General features: G+C 34.8%; 1 protein-coding gene across 1 annotated transcript; it reads left to right on the forward strand.

Annotated features, from left to right (window-relative positions):
- Positions 1-2638: 2638 nt before the first annotated feature.
- Positions 2639-7248, forward strand: LOC142608319 (putative disease resistance protein At5g66900). The gene is made up of 5 exons (XM_075780068.1): positions 2639-3533; positions 4261-4670; positions 4959-5320; positions 5867-6078; positions 6184-7248. The coding sequence occupies exons 1-5, from the start codon at positions 2828-2830 to the stop codon at positions 7017-7019; spliced, it is 2526 nt and encodes an 841-aa protein (XP_075636183.1). The 5' UTR covers positions 2639-2827; the 3' UTR covers positions 7020-7248.
- Positions 7249-15767: the final 8519 nt, after the last annotated feature.

Raw genomic sequence — 15767 nt, forward strand, 5'->3', positions numbered from 1 at the left:
GGGTTACGAAGGTCTTCCAACTGTTGCACCCACATTAGATGCACCCTATCGCCGGATTTGTCCATGAATATTGTGTCCCCCAATAGCGCTAGGATGTAGCATCGTACATACTTATGCAGCTGGTCCTCTTCAGCATTAGGCGGCAATGGATCGGCAACTTGCTCCAAAAGCCGGTTGATGAGAATCCTCTGACCAGTAAGTTGCTTATGGTTGTCTTGATTTATAGGTTGAAAGCCAAGGAAGTCCCGGCACACATCCACCCAACTTTTCTGCGTGCTCCCTGTTATAGCGTCACCATCAACAGGAAGCCCGAGAAGAACCTCCACATCCTGTAATGTGATGGTGATCTCACCATGTGGCATGTGGAAGGTGTGAGTCTCGGGCCGCCATCGCTCCACTAAGGCAGTTATCAAACCGTGGTCAATCTCTCTACCCGGGACCCAAAGGAGTCCCTCCAAACCAACTGCCTTGATGATGTTCCTGACTCGGTCGTCCACCATTGGCTCTCGATTGGAGAACTCTGAACTACGGCTACGGCGAGGTAACGGATCCCGGATCCCGCACAGATCGAACCATGGATTAATATATGGGTGGCATATGCATGTACATTGTATAAATTAAATGCATGTACATTAGTTAAATCTTTAGTTTTATGTTTTACCTGCCCATTCCAAATGGCTTCGGACCGATGCTTGAGCCGCTTTGACAACACCGACCCGTCAATGGGTCCGAGCTCTGTATAGTCAATCCGCCCAGCATTTGCAGCAGCCATACTACACAAAAATGATAAGCAGTTAGTTTGAGAAATGAACACACAATATAAATGAAATTTTGGCCATCATATAAGTTAGCATCCAATTCTGCATCCAATAAGAAATTGTTTGATTGCTATTGGGGTCTTATCAATAGGTGGAGAGACTATTCTTGGTAAGAAGTTTGATTGCTATTCTGCCAACCTACTTTCTTTACCTCATTCGGTACCATCCTTGCAGCAAATACAGTAAGGTCTTAAAGGGACCAGGAGTGTGAATTATAGTTTACCAGTAAAACAACACATGATATGAACTCCAAAACATCAAATACCAAAACGCATTAATAAGCAAGCTAAAATGAAAAACAAAACAGGAGGCAGACAACAATCAAGCATGAACTTAGACTTAAACACAATAGGTGTCAATTGTATAAATCAGACCCTCTTCCCCTCCAAACAAAAAAAAAAAATGAATCACTTCCAAAATATTCCTAATTAAACTCGAAATCCAAATCTACCCACCATTCCAAATCATGCTCAAACGCCAACCTCTCATCAGAGGTCACTAAAAACCAAAATTCTTTCAATAATTATTACCTATACAAATCCAATCACACAGTTAAACAACAACTAGAAAAAATCTCAGCAAACAATTCAAATTCAAGTCTAGTGAAGCAAAAATATCCACACCAAAAATAACCCAAAACTACCAAATCCAGAAGGAAAAAAAAAGCATGAAAATTATACCTCTAACTTGCTTCATGAACTTTAAACTACTACTTATGCTGCATTGGACACAACTGAGATATTGTATTTGATTTTACAGAAAATCATCAGACCCAGAATCTGAAAATTAATTAAAAAAGTCCATAGAATCCCATACACACTAGCCTACATCAATTCAGCATACCAACACGGCCAAAGCAAACCCAAAACCCCAAAATCCCAAACCAAACACACACAGAATCATACCCATTCTGAATCATACCCATTCTGAATCATACCCATTACTTTTAAGTAATGGGAATTGGGTTTTTCTTATTTTGGTGAGTAAAATTGATGAGATAGTGAAATTGAAGACATGGGTATTGTTTTTCTCTAGTTCAATTTCTCGGTAACCAAACAGAATAATTTCATTTTGCACAAAAAAAAAAAAAAAACAAACCTGATGGAAAATGGTGTGGAGGCAGTGGAGGCGCAGAGCAAACCGCGTAGCCTGATGGAAAATGGTGGAGACTGGTGAGTACGAAGAGGGTGAGTGAGTGAGAGTGGAGAGGGTGAGCGAGTGAGAGAGGCTGAGGTTCGGTGTGTGAGAGTGAGGAAGAGTGAGAGAGAGGGAGAGTGACAGAGAGTCTGCTATGTTAGAGAGAGAGGAGAGCTGTGTGAGAGGCGTAAAATTTGAAAAAAACCCAAATTTAAATCGAGTCTCACAAACTCGGTTTCCTATTTTCCACGTGGCACAACCACGTCAGATCCAGATGGCCACGTCACATAAATCGAGTCTCTAAGACTCGATTTCCAGGTGGACGCCACCTGGCAAAAACGCCACATCAAACAGAGAAAACCGAGCCTTAAAGACTCGATTTTTAGCCCAAAATCGAGCGTCTAAGACTCGAGATGTTAGTTTATGATATAGTTTAGAAACCGGGCCTGCTAACTATATAGTTAGCAACTGAGGGTTATTTTGCTATTTTCTCCTCTACCCCCTCATTACCTCTAGTTTTTAGCCAAATATGCATACAAATATATGTTACTATCATTGCTAAAAATAAAAATAAAAAAATAAAAAAGAAACTTCCACTTACCTTCACAAGAAAATAATTCCCTTTTCCTAGTTGCTACTATGTTAAGAGCAGACTCAAAGTCAATAGTCAACTTGTTCTCACCCACACCCAGAAACCCAAGAAGCATAATAAATTCTTCTTTTTCTCAGATTGTTTTGCATCAAAGCTAAGATGGAGCAGAACAAATAGAAGAGCTTTGAGATCTAACAATCTCTGTTTTTGGTAAAGTTGGGTATATATAGATATATATTAGTATTGTATTTGTTTCTTGGTTGGGGTAGTTTCCAAAGCTATGGCAGGAGCCCTTGTTGCAGGGGGTGTTGTGGGGGCGGCTTTTGGAGAGGTATTTGCTACTTTGCATGAAACAGTTAAGCATGTGGTGGGCCACATCATCATGTTCAAATCCATTCTTAAACGCTTAGAATCCACCCTAGATGCTATATCACCACAGGTCCAAGAGATAAGAGAATTCAGCAAAGCTCTTGATCGCCCAGAAAAGGAAACAAAAAGCTTGATCGAGGAAATGGAGAAGGGCAAGGAGCTGATTCTCAAGTGCTCCAAAATCAAGCGTTGGAGTTGGAATTACTGTTTCAAAGCCTATTCTTATTCGATAAAACTCAAGAAGTTGAACAATGCCATTGAAAAGTTCTGTCAGATTGATTTGACAGTACAGAATACAAGGACTGGGTTGGAGACTTTGACCAAGGTGAATCAGATCACAACGGCTGTGTTGGACACTGGGGCCAAGGTGGATCTTGTTTTGGAGGAAGTGACTAAGCAGAATTCGGAGTCGTGGAAGAAGAAGAAGTTTGGGACTCGGACACTGTCGTGTGCGGTTTCTAGACCCCGTGACTATTTTGTTGGGTTGGAGTTGCCTTTGAAGGAGTTGAAGAAGCGGCTGTCTAATAAAGAGGAGTCGCTTCTTCTATTGACTGCTCTTGGAGGTTGCGGGAAGACCACACTCGTCAAAATGCTTTGTTGGGATGAGGAGATTAAAGGTACTCTTTCTCACATTAATCCTCTTGCCAAGTAAAATAATTCTACTGAATACAGAGTTCATCGATACTAACATGTCTTGCTGCGATTGAGTGGTACATAATAAAACTATAGAAGTGATGACAGTGATATAACCCATTTAAAGATTTTAACGATTGTGAAAATGTACATAATAAGAGATTATTTTAGTTAAATTGTGATAGTATGTGGGTAGTTTTTGGTAAAAGTAAACAGTTAGGTAGTTTAAAAAACAAAATGCGTAGGGATGAATCCTAAAATGCACCATTGATTCATTTTTATATGTTAAACTATAACTGGAACAAATGTGAATACTTCATTCACACATTAAGATTGCAATTGATGTAAATGAATTGAATTACATTTTGTAAAGAAAAAAAAAGCATGTCTCTTGAGTTAAGATATGGTAGGCCATTGCTATATATTTTCATTCTTTTCTTTTAGTCCTTTCAATAGTCATATTAGTGGTTTTGGCATACTTCATCCTTTGGATCTACTTCCTTAAGAAGAGTAGTGATCTAGAAAACGTAAGGAGAAAAAAAAATTCTTATCTTCATGATTGGTAGAAAATTGCTTTTGCTCACTTCTTACCCTTTTCTGGATTGGGAATTCTGTTCATTTCGCTTCACCACTTTGTATGTAGATGTATAAAGTTATTAGACATGAAATGTTCCTTTCTGGCAGCTTTCTAACTGCATTGTATTTGGATAGGCATATATGGGGAAAATATATTTTTTGTCAACGTTTCACAATCTCCCAACCTGAAGGCCATGGTACAAAAACTGTTTAAGCATAATGGTGAGGAGTGTCCTGAGTTTCAAAGTGATGAAGAAGCAATTGACCAGCTAGAGCAACTGCTGAATGAAATTGGACAACAACAACCGATATTGTTGATATTGGATGATGTCTGGCCCGGATCAGAATCCCTTATTGAGAAGTTCCAGTTTAAAATTCCAGATTACAAGATTGTGGTGACTTCAAGAACTGCATTTCCAAGATTTCCGTATAGATATAACTTAAATCCATTGAATCGTGTAGATGCCATGAGTCTTTTTTGTTACTCAGCATCATTGCAAGACCGAGACGAGAGCTCATACATTCCAGAAGAATATATCGAAAAGGTACTCTGTCAATCTATTATATATATATATATATATATTCTTGTGTTGATGGGTGCATGATAGCCTATATACCTGCCAAAATCATGTTTTCATACTTGCACATACATGTAAGCTTGTTTGTTTTGTTTCCGACAAAAAAATTGTACCCAGCACTTGAGTGAAGATAGGGCAAGAAAAAAAAATGTCATATTTCTGAACAAAGTGTGGTTTAGACAACTAAAATCATGGCCAATATTACCCTTTAACCTATAGACAACAACTGATTTTATATGGTTCCTTGAATTGCAGTTTGTAAGCGGTTGTGGAGGGTTGCCAATAGCCCTTAAGGTGATTGGTGGTTCACTCCGTGGGCATCTTGCAGGTTTTTGGCTCAGTACGCTAACAAAATGGTCTGAGGGTCATTCTATGTTTGACTCTGATGCAGAGGTGCTTAATTGTCTCCGAAAAAGCCTAGAATTTTCTGCTGACAAGACCATCCTCAAAGAGTATTTCATGGACCTAGGCTCATTTCCTGAAGACCAAAGGATCTCTGCTACTGCCCTCATTGATATGTGGACAGAATTACACGAACCAAGCGAAAATGATGTCCATGCAATTGCCAATTTGCATGAACTCCACTATCGGAATTTGGCTAGTCTTGTAATGACAAGGTTTGCAAGTTTTTAATTTCTTAAGTGTGATTTTCTAGTATGATATAAATTCTTCTTGTAATCATTTCTAGTTGCTAGTTGTTATATGATATAACTCTATAAATGACCTAAGGCCCAAAATATTACGTTATGTCTTCCAGTTTGATTAACTTCTTATCACAATTGATAATATATTATTGTAGCTTCTTTGAAATGTCAGGGGCCAATGTAGAATTTTTTTATACCAATGATGCTAAAGGTGATTACTACAAATATATAGAGAGAAGTAAACTTATATCAAATCAGAAACAATAAGGGGCTCCAATTGCTCTGCCCAAGTAAAGAACAGAATTCCAAATTTTAGTAGATGGAATGCCTTTATGCCTTTTTGCTTCTTATAACCATTTGATTTCAGCTGTTATGGATGGAAACTGGTTGTGTCAAATTCCCTTGGATTTGTTATCCTATCTTTATCTTTGTTTGAATATCATGGAATTCATATTTTTCTTATGTGAGGACTGTAAGAATTTGAATCTCTTCTAAGCTTATACTTTGTGCATTCACTAGGAAAGATGCAACTGAGATCGACGACTGTTGCAACGAAGACTTTATCACACAACATGATGTTCTCAGAGACCTAGCTATCCATCTAAGCAACCAGGAGCCAGTACTACAAAGGAAAAGACTAATTGTGGACATCAGTGGAAACAAACTACCAAAGTGGTGGACGGAACAAAAGCAACAACTCATTAATGCACGCTTATTATCTATCTCAACTGGTTGGTTAATTTTCTCCCAAACAGAGATACACACAAACTTGCACACATGCTATGTAACCTAAAATTGAGTATATTTTTACACCATGTAGAATATTTTTCTTGCAGATGAATTTTTTTCATCAAGTTGGTGCAACATTCAAGCTCCCGAAGTTGAGGCTTTAGTTCTGAATTTTCAAACAAGGAATTATGCCTTACCCGAGTTTGTGGAGCAAATGGTTAAACTCAAGGTTATAGTTGTCACTAATTATGGTTTCTTTCCTGCTGAATTAAGCAATTTTCAGCTACTCAGGTCCCTCCCCAATCTAAAGAGAATTAGATTAGAGAAGGTTTCGATTCCTTCCCTATGCAATACCCTTGTGTTATTGAGGAATTTGAAGAAATTATCTTTATTTATGTGTAATATTGGTCATGCTTTTGGGAATTCAACCATACAGGTTTCAGATTCATTGCCAAATCTAATGGAGATAAACATTGACTATTGCAATGATCTAGTGGAATTGCCTGGATGGTTGTGTGAGGTTCTCCCCCTGAAAAAACTTAGGATCACCAATTGTCATAAGTTGCCTTTACTGCCCGAAAGAATTGGAAACTTAACAAATTTAGAGGTGCTAAGGCTTAGCTCTTGTACCGAATTGTCAGAGTTGCCAGGGTCAATCAGAAGCCTCCATAAGTTGAGCATTCTTGACATATCTGACTGCCTAAGCATTTGCAAGTTGCCAAAACACATTGGTGAGTTGCATAGTTTAACAAAGTTCTACATGAAAGAGTGCTTCAAGTTACGGAATCAATTGCCATCATCAATTATGGATCTCCAACAGTTGGAGCTTGTGGTATGTGATGAAGAGAGGGCCAAGTTATGGGAGCCTTTCAAGGAATTCCTCTCAAATTTAAAGGTAAAAGTGGCTAAGAAAGATATCAACTTGAATTGGCTTCCCAAATAATGATTAGTTTCTTCTTGAAAAATTTTGTAGGTTTATTATTTGAGATTGTTCTCTTCCGTTCTTTGTTCTTTTGTCCTTTTTTCTTTTGTAAAGATCATGAAATAAGTGACTTGGTACTCTCAAAAAAGGAAATGTTTTTTAGGAGTTGCAGTTGTAGATATATTATATGTACCCCTTAAAAGTTTTGGGAAATTTAATGCTGAGGGATGTAAATGCATAGTTTTCATTATGTATGGTTACGTGGAAAAAGAATTTGTAAAATTCATTTAGTAAAGCCTTTTTCTTTGGATAGGGTTGTCCACGGGTCGGGTTTGTGCCCAACCCGCAATCGACCCACCGGAGATCGGCTAGACAGGTGCTAGACCCGCAACCAACACATATTAGGGTCGGGTTTTACGGGTCGGTTTCCCGCCGAGTGAGCAGTGGTTTCGGGTAAGGCCGAAACCCGCTGGAAACCACTGAAAAAGGCGAGATCTCTCCCGATCCGGCCAAGATCCGATGAGATCTAGTCGGATTTGGCAGAGATTTCGCCAAATTCGATGTTTTTTCCCCCAAATCATGTCGAGAATTGTCGGATCTGGTGTTTTGGTACCCGAAATCTGCCAAATAGTGCTAGAAAACTTGTCGGAAGGCCTAGAATTTGTAGCGGGTCGTTCTCTCTTTGGGTTGGTCAGGTTGAACGGGTTTTGAAGAAGGGAACCCGAAACCGACCTGCTAGCGTCGGGTTTTAGAGCTCGGGACCCGTGTCCGATCGCCGGAGCAGTCAAATCGGGTTGTAGCAGGGCGGGTCGGGTACAAGTAGGTTGGGCAGGTGGGCAAGTGAGATGGACAGCCCTATCCTTGGAGAACTTGCACATACACTTTGTTAGCTCATTGTCTTCTCTTTTTCTAATTTAGGGTCCATTGATTGGGAGGATGAAAAAGAAAGAGGATAGAAAACAGAGAGTGGATGGAAAAATAGGAGGATATAAAAGTTTTTAATTTCTCTCGTTTGTGTTTGGTTAAAAGGGTGAAAAAGTAAAGGAATGGAAAACTTTTTTATTTTGTTGAAAATAAAGTTTATATAAATTTACCATCATATCCTTATTAAATAAAACAAAAAGTAACACATTATACTTTCAAAAATTATAAATTTACCATCATATCCACTAACACTCAAGATGTGTGGTCTCTTAATCAGTTTTCCAATGGAGAATATCAAAGTGTCTAACACTCACATACCCCACTTCACAATAGTGTTCTTACAATTTTCTCTCTACAGAAAATTCTGTATTTTTCTCCCATTGTATCTAACTGATTATCTAATTGGGCTGGCCTTTTGGGCCTTTCCAATTGGGCTGAAGTGTGTGGCTTGGAGTGGGACCAAAATGGACCAATAAGACACTAGCTCTAATGGGTCTTGGACTTTTCTGTCAACTCTTGACAAGTCCAAAATTACCATTAATTATATTTAATACCACTATATAAATATAATTGCACTATAAGCTTTATTAATAAATTATATCCCAAGAAAATGGAATGGAATGGAATGAAATGATCATTAGGGAATGGAAATGAATGGAATGAAATTAAGTAATCTTGATCGGATGTTTTAAAATAAAGGAATGGAAAGAAATGAAGATGAATGGAATGTAAGTAATTTTATTTGGGAGCAATATGGAGGGAATAGAATGGAATCATTTTGTGACAATATTATTATTAAACTCATATTTTAAAATAAATAGTTAAATATATAAGGGTATTTTGGGAGTTTCAATAAAAAAATCATTAAATCTAATTACATTCCCTCCCATTCTTCCCAATTTCGAGAGGAATGAAAATTTGAGGTTTTAAAGGAATAAAGAGGAATGAGTGTTCCCTCCTACCCATTCCATTCCCTCCCACTTAAACTCTCAAACAAGGGAATGTGCTTTTCATTCTCTCCATTAAAACTCTCAAATAAGGGAAGGGAATGATATTCTAAAATTATTCTTTTCATTCTTTTCCATTCCATTCCATTCCCTCCTCCCAAACGAGGCCTAAATATTTGTAGTAACACAAAGTCATGAATGTAGACTGTCACTTTGTAAATTACTACATCTTATCATTGAGTACCCAGTTTAATCTTTTAAGTTATTCATCATATATTTATGAAATCTAATTTCATAAATATATACTCTAGTAACTATTTACTAAAGTAGTTAGGTCTAACATTCTGAATAACAAACCCATTAAACTTATCTCAAGAGAATATTTTATATCTCCGTTAAGAGATTATGAATTTCATCTTGAGAATATATATTCCATTAACATTAAATGTGGTTGCCCAACATATTGAGGTTTTGACCGTAACTCTTGATCTCACTCCTGATATATCAAAGCAACTTACACCTCATGATCAAGTCCATTATTCTCTTAGGATTAAGAATTCATGCAAATATAAGTCGTGAGTTTATTATTCATTTGACAGTCGTTAGGAGAATAATAAATCTCACAGCGGTCCAGTTCAATATGTCTTCACTCTTAAAACATATCAACATATTAACTAGAAATCTTCATTTCCATGATCAAGACAAATCATCTTAGTTGATATGTTATAGTCTTCACAGATGAAATGTCCAATTTTATCATCGATTACAAACTAAAATTCTGAGTTTACAAAGAACTTGTGATTTATATCTTCTGTGACTAAATCACATATTACACATCTCATGGACTATATGATAATGTTCCAATATTCATGTTACCATTTTTTTTTAGATAATAATAAAACAACTTTATTAAACACAACATTAAGTCATACATAATAACATGCATAGTATCATACAATAGAATTTAAGGGCACACATCCTAACAAAAAGAAGTTAACACGTTAATAAAGAAAGAAAAAATCAAAGGAAAAAAAAAAAAAAGCCAACACGTTGGAGGTGAAATCCAATGTGAGCGGTATTTTGGAAGCTCATTTCATAAGCTTCCCCCACTCAGTTTTCTCCCCATTTTGGAGAGAACTTTTTGGTGGGCCTGGAGAGAAAACACCTGAACCCTGTCATTTATTTTCCTTCCTCTCCACCCAACCAAACACACTCCAAAAAAGTTTTCTTTCTCATTTTCCCTCCAAAATTTTCCATCCACTCTATTTCACATCCAAACAAACACACCCTTATTGTTACAAGAGGATCAGCAGCTTTAGAAACTTTTTTATGGTGTCACCAAGAAATTTAAATTATAAAAAATCTAATAAAAAGATAACCTGAATATATCAACCTCATAAAAAAAATGTAAATATATAAAGTATTACAATTTCTTTCTACTAACAAAGAGAAAAAGAAAAAAGAAAAGTACTGATAATAAATAAAAATGTAATTAAGAATGTTGAGATGAGAGTTATAAAGTGAGAAAATTTAAAATGATAATATAGAAGAAAAAAATGGAGATAGAGAGAGATAATATTTGCTACAACTAAAAGTTGAGGAGTCGCTAAGGAAAGAAAAATTGTTGTAACTGCAAAGCTAAAGAGAGTATAACTATTGTCGTTACCAAGAAGAACTCATGAACTGCAATATTTCTCTTGATACATTTTTTTTAAGGAAAAATGAAATTATAAATTATTTTAGAAAAATGAAATTATGAATTATTTTTATTGAATGGCTAAATGAGGTATAAATTTGAATGATGAAAAAAAAATTCTTTTTTTTTTAAATAGGCATTTTGTTGAATAATTTGTTCACTTGTTGTTGTTGTTGTTTAGTCTAGTCTTGTTTTTGTTTGGGTTATTTAGGCTAATTTTTATTGATGTTGTTTAAGCTTTTAAATTTTTTTTAAAGGGGTTAAAGGATTATGTTTGAGATGCCATAATTATTATTGGAGTAATACTACATCCATAACATTTTTATAACAAATCTTATACGAAAGCTATTATTGGTGGATATAAAAGTAATGTCAATATTAGGTCCAAATTAGAATCTTACTACTTAAATTTGTTATAAAATTATTGTAAAAATGTTATCAATGTAACATTACTCTTATTTTGTTGAACCCAAACTTTTGTGATTCTCAAGTCAAAGTAACTAACATTTTTATTAGGGTAGTTATAATATGTTAATTTAGTATATACATTTTCTGAAAGATCCTGGCTATGTGCTTTGGTGGGTCTTTGAGATCCTTTCGATGACCTATGTTGTGTTGAAAGTATATCTATATGATCCGATCGATTGCGTAAAGCCCGAGGTAGCAACGAAACCGGGGAAAGTATACAGAAAAGACAGTTCTTTTCTATTATATTAGTATTTTCTATTATATTAGTATTAATTTTAGTATTAGTTAGCAATCCCGGCTCAGTGAGTCCTTTCTTTCGTGATGAACTGTTGGCACTAGTCCTCCATTTTTTCTCTGTGGACCAAGAAGAAAGGGGACTCCGCGAGAAGGGGATTGTAATATGAGAAAAGCAAGGAGGTCAACGACTTTCAAATATACAACATGGATTCTGGCAATGCAATGCAATGTAGTTGGACTCTCATGTCAATTCGAATGAATCATCTTTTCCACGGAGGTAAATCTTTGCCTGCTCGACAAGAGGACAGCAAGTTACAAATTCTATCTCGGTAGGACATTTATTTTTATTACTATGAAATTCATAAATGAAGTAGTTAATGGTGGGATTACCATTATCCTTTTTGTAGTGTATGTATACATTTTTTTGCAAGTCAGTTGGTCATAGGACTACTCACACTTAAACGTGCCCGAGGGGGTTCCTGCGTCCTCTCGTGGGGAGGGGGGGGGGTTGGATTAAGACCCACATTGAATAATTTCTTAATATTGTCTAGTTTGGTTTTTTCTTACGTGAAAAACTATAATTTTGGTTCATTTAACTGAAATTGAAAACTTTTTGTTGAAAATATAGAAAAAAAAAAGTTAAAAGTTAGTTGAATAATACAATGAGACTCATGAATAGTACCAAAAGGCTTGGTGGTAAATTGTTATTCTAATTTAAACTTACCAATGAAATTAATTTTTTGCTCACTAATAACAACCTGTAATAACCTATTACTTATAATTTGTAATGAAAATATTGTAGACATAATATTTATCTTGTGAAAAATGTTAAGACATCTTATTGTCGTCACAATATTTTCATAACTGCTGAGGTGTCAATTCTTTACAAGTCAAAGTAAAATATAACAAAGTTATAAAGCTATTATGAAAATGTTGTGTCATTCTAGCTTTGTGTTTCTAGATTTTTTTTTTTTTTATTAGTTAATTTTTGTTGAGCCAAAATTTACTGTTTCATGTATAGTTTTCTTAGGCTGATTTTTTGTAATTTTTTTTCTTTTTGCACCATTTTAAGTAAAAACACATAGTTTTACAAACAAAAACAAAACAACAAAAACTTAGGATTAAAATACTTTTCATCCTTTATGTTTAGGGTAATTCACAATTCCTTCTTAAACTTTAAAATTAAGCAATTTCCCCCTTAATATTTTGGAAAAAGAACAAATATGTCTTATTGTTGTTCTCTTAATTAAACTCTAATGAAAGCTTATACTTCTTAAAATATTCCATTGTTTAATGTCTAAAATACTCCTCCTAAATTTTAACATCCAAAGAATTTTCTTCATATATTTCGAGTTTTAGATGATAGTAATGTTTAGAAAGTTGAAATGGTAATATAAGGAATTTTATTTCCTTGCCTTTTGTTATCTTTTTTTTCTCCTTTTTTTTTTTTGCCTAAAATGGATGTTCATTAAAAACTAATTAAGCTAAAGATTGCACCTAAACTCATGTGGAATGATAAAGAAGAAAATATGGATGAAAATATGAATGAAAACATTTTCATTGTGTATGTTTGAAGGTATTTGATGAAGAGTTTCAATTGTAGCATATAACATCATTCATTGTGAAAATTTAAATATTATGACAAGGTTTTAGCAAAACTCAGTTGCTTTTTGTTGGAAGATAATGATATTTATTATCATTCTTAGAAGTTTTTAATGAGTAGATATTGCCTATAGCAAATAGGTATCAAAATTCTTATACGAATGGGATTAACTTTTTATAACATACATTTTTTTTTTATATAGTTTCATACTTTTTTCAAATAAAAATACTATCTTAATTTTTTCACTCAAGAGGTAGCACGTGTTTTGCATGGAGTCCAAATCTTTTATCCCACTTTTCCTTCTCCACTATATACTCCACAAATAAAAATATGTCACATATCCATCTATTTTGTTAAATGCTAAATTTACGCCTTCTATTATTTCAATTACCTAAATATGATGAGTTATTTAATAGAAGGCATAAATTTAGCATTTACTAAAATAAATAGACATGTGGTATATTTTTATTTGTGGAGTCTATAGTGAAACAGAAGATTTTTTTTTATACAAAATAGAATTTCTACTCTAACCTAATCTAAGTGTATATGTGTGTAAAGCTCCCTCTTGGAGACCTGAACCCCGGCCTTGCCCGTACACCCAACAAGCATTTATACTTGTAGAGTGACCACTGCACACCAAGGGAGAGCGGTGGTGTGGAACATAAGATTTGAACTCCTTTGCATGTGCCACTCACACTAGTTAAACATAAAAGCTCTTATAAACCTGTGATACCTATAGGGCTGTAAATGAACCAAGTCGATTATGAGCAACTCGGGCTCGGCTTGATAAAAAGCTCGTTCATGTTTGTTTTTTTATAAATAAGTCAAGCTTGAGCCTTAGTTTTAGACTCGTTTAATAAACAAGCCGAGCTCAAGCAAAAAAATTTGTTCACGAACAAGCTTGTGAGCTATTAGGCTTGATACACAACAATTCAAGCATAAACTTATATATAAGCTTATATGTGTTAGTTAAATATACTCGTTACACATATCTTAATAATGACATGGCCAACATGAAACTATTATCTATATTACTTTAATTTTTTCCTTCCCTTTAAACTGATCAAGAATCACTTTAGACTATAGTTACATCTAAAAATAATTAATTAATTAAGTAGGTCACATATGATCATTTCCTATCAATCATCTAAAGTAAAGTTATGAAACAGGTTAGTATTTTCTCATTCATAATAGTTACAAACAAGCATTTTTTTAGTCTTTTACCATCTAACGTGAATGTAAAAATTGTATTTTGAACAATTTCTGAAGCTGTAAACAAGGAATGATGAATGAATGAATTTAATTATGTAAATTATTAATTTGAATAATAGCTAATCATAAGTAAGATTAGATGCATGATAAAATGAGTATACTATTTTATTTTTCTTTTTTCTTAATTTTAGAGATTTAAACATTTAATAATGTAATTTTTTTAGATCTTAAGCTTAAAAACTTGATCTGAGCTTGAGTTTGAGCTTGATATTAAGCTTGAGTTTAGCTTGAGTTTGAGCTTGATATTGAGCTTGAGTTTGAGCTTGATATTAAGCTTGAGTTTGGCTTGATTAATTAATCAAGCCAAGCCAAGTTCAAGCTTTTTGGCTTTCCCACGAGCTCAAACTCAAACACTATTTTTACGCTTGTCACAAGTTCAAGTCAAGCTCAAGTTTTATTTTTCTTGATGAGCCAAGCTTGAATATGTATTACTTGACAAAGTTCGGGTCGTTTACCACCCTAGATACCAATGGATACTTTCTGTCTTTAATAAATTAATGCTTTTTTTTTCCAATAATAAATTAATGCTTAACATGAAACTGCCTTTTGTAATTGATTTGTATCCATGTATATAGTACATCCCTAGGTTTATGAACACCGCGGTGTTCCTACGTAAAATCGATGGATATACTATGTTTAGCGTATAAAACAATTAGATGTACCCATTTTTGTTTTAAAAAAACTTGAATAGTAGTTTGCTGTGTGCACCCATTTTGCAGTTTTCCATGACTTGGAAATTTACTTTTATTCAAGGATGGCCAGCCATGACGCGCTGCTGACTGTCACAAGCCAACAAAGGAAACCGTTAATTCTTCTATTCTTTTTTATTTTTTGATAAACAAAAAAGGGGCGGGGGTGACCATATGTGGCTTACCCCCCAGGGCGTGACCTAGTAGGGGGCACCCCTCTGCTAGGGAATGTTGGATTGAGCCATAGCTACTGTGATCGGGGTGCCACAAACCTCACCCTAGCACCCCAAGAGAGCCAGCGGATGGGCGTAATGCAAGCTAGGAACCCACCCCCCACAGTAAAAAATCCTTATTATTATCATCTTCAAAATAAGTTTTCATAAAGTTTCAGACCTAAAAAAAATTTGCTTCCATAGTACAAAAAAAAAGGAACAAAAAGAGATGATCATATGAGAATATTTTTTCGGTCCGGCATCTTATTATTATTATTTTTTTAAACAATGATATTAAAAAATATATTTTCTTGGAAAAGGTCTACAAAAGCTAGAAAACACATGGGAGCGAGAAACAACACTTACATTAAGCTTTAAAAAAAAAAAAACACTCACAACTAAGAACAATTATTGGTGGGTCTTTATCAAAATAAAAATTATTGGTGGGTCTCGATGTGCAATGTTGACTTAGTTCCCGGGTTGGTTCTCACTATATATATTTTACTGTCAAAAGAACAATTATTGGTTTATATTAACTGTTCATGTAAGCTGCGCCACATATGGGGTCTGTTTGGATATAACTTATTTTGTTGAAACTGAAAACTGAAAACACTGTAGCAAAATAATTTTTAAATGTGTAAATAGTGTTGTGGGATCCATTTTTAATGAAAAAGTTGATGAAAAGTGAAATTTGTGGGACCCGTGAACAGTGCACGGGTGC

The sequence above is a fragment of the Castanea sativa genome, chromosome 8 (assembly GCF_040712315.1).
Source record: "Castanea sativa cultivar Marrone di Chiusa Pesio chromosome 8, ASM4071231v1".
Classification (NCBI taxonomy): domain Eukaryota; kingdom Viridiplantae; phylum Streptophyta; class Magnoliopsida; order Fagales; family Fagaceae; genus Castanea; species Castanea sativa.

Coding starts and splice junctions, on each gene's coding strand:
- LOC142608319 (XM_075780068.1), top strand. CDS start 2,828: ATGGCAGGAGCCCTTGTTGCAGGGGGTGTTGTGGGGGCGGCTTTTGGA. Junction 3,534..4,260: donor TTGGGATGAGGAGATTAAAG/GTACTCTTTCTC, acceptor GTATTTGGATAG/GCATATATGGGGAAAATATA. Junction 6,079..6,183: donor CTTATTATCTATCTCAACTG/GTTGGTTAATTT, acceptor TTTTTCTTGCAG/ATGAATTTTTTTCATCAAGT.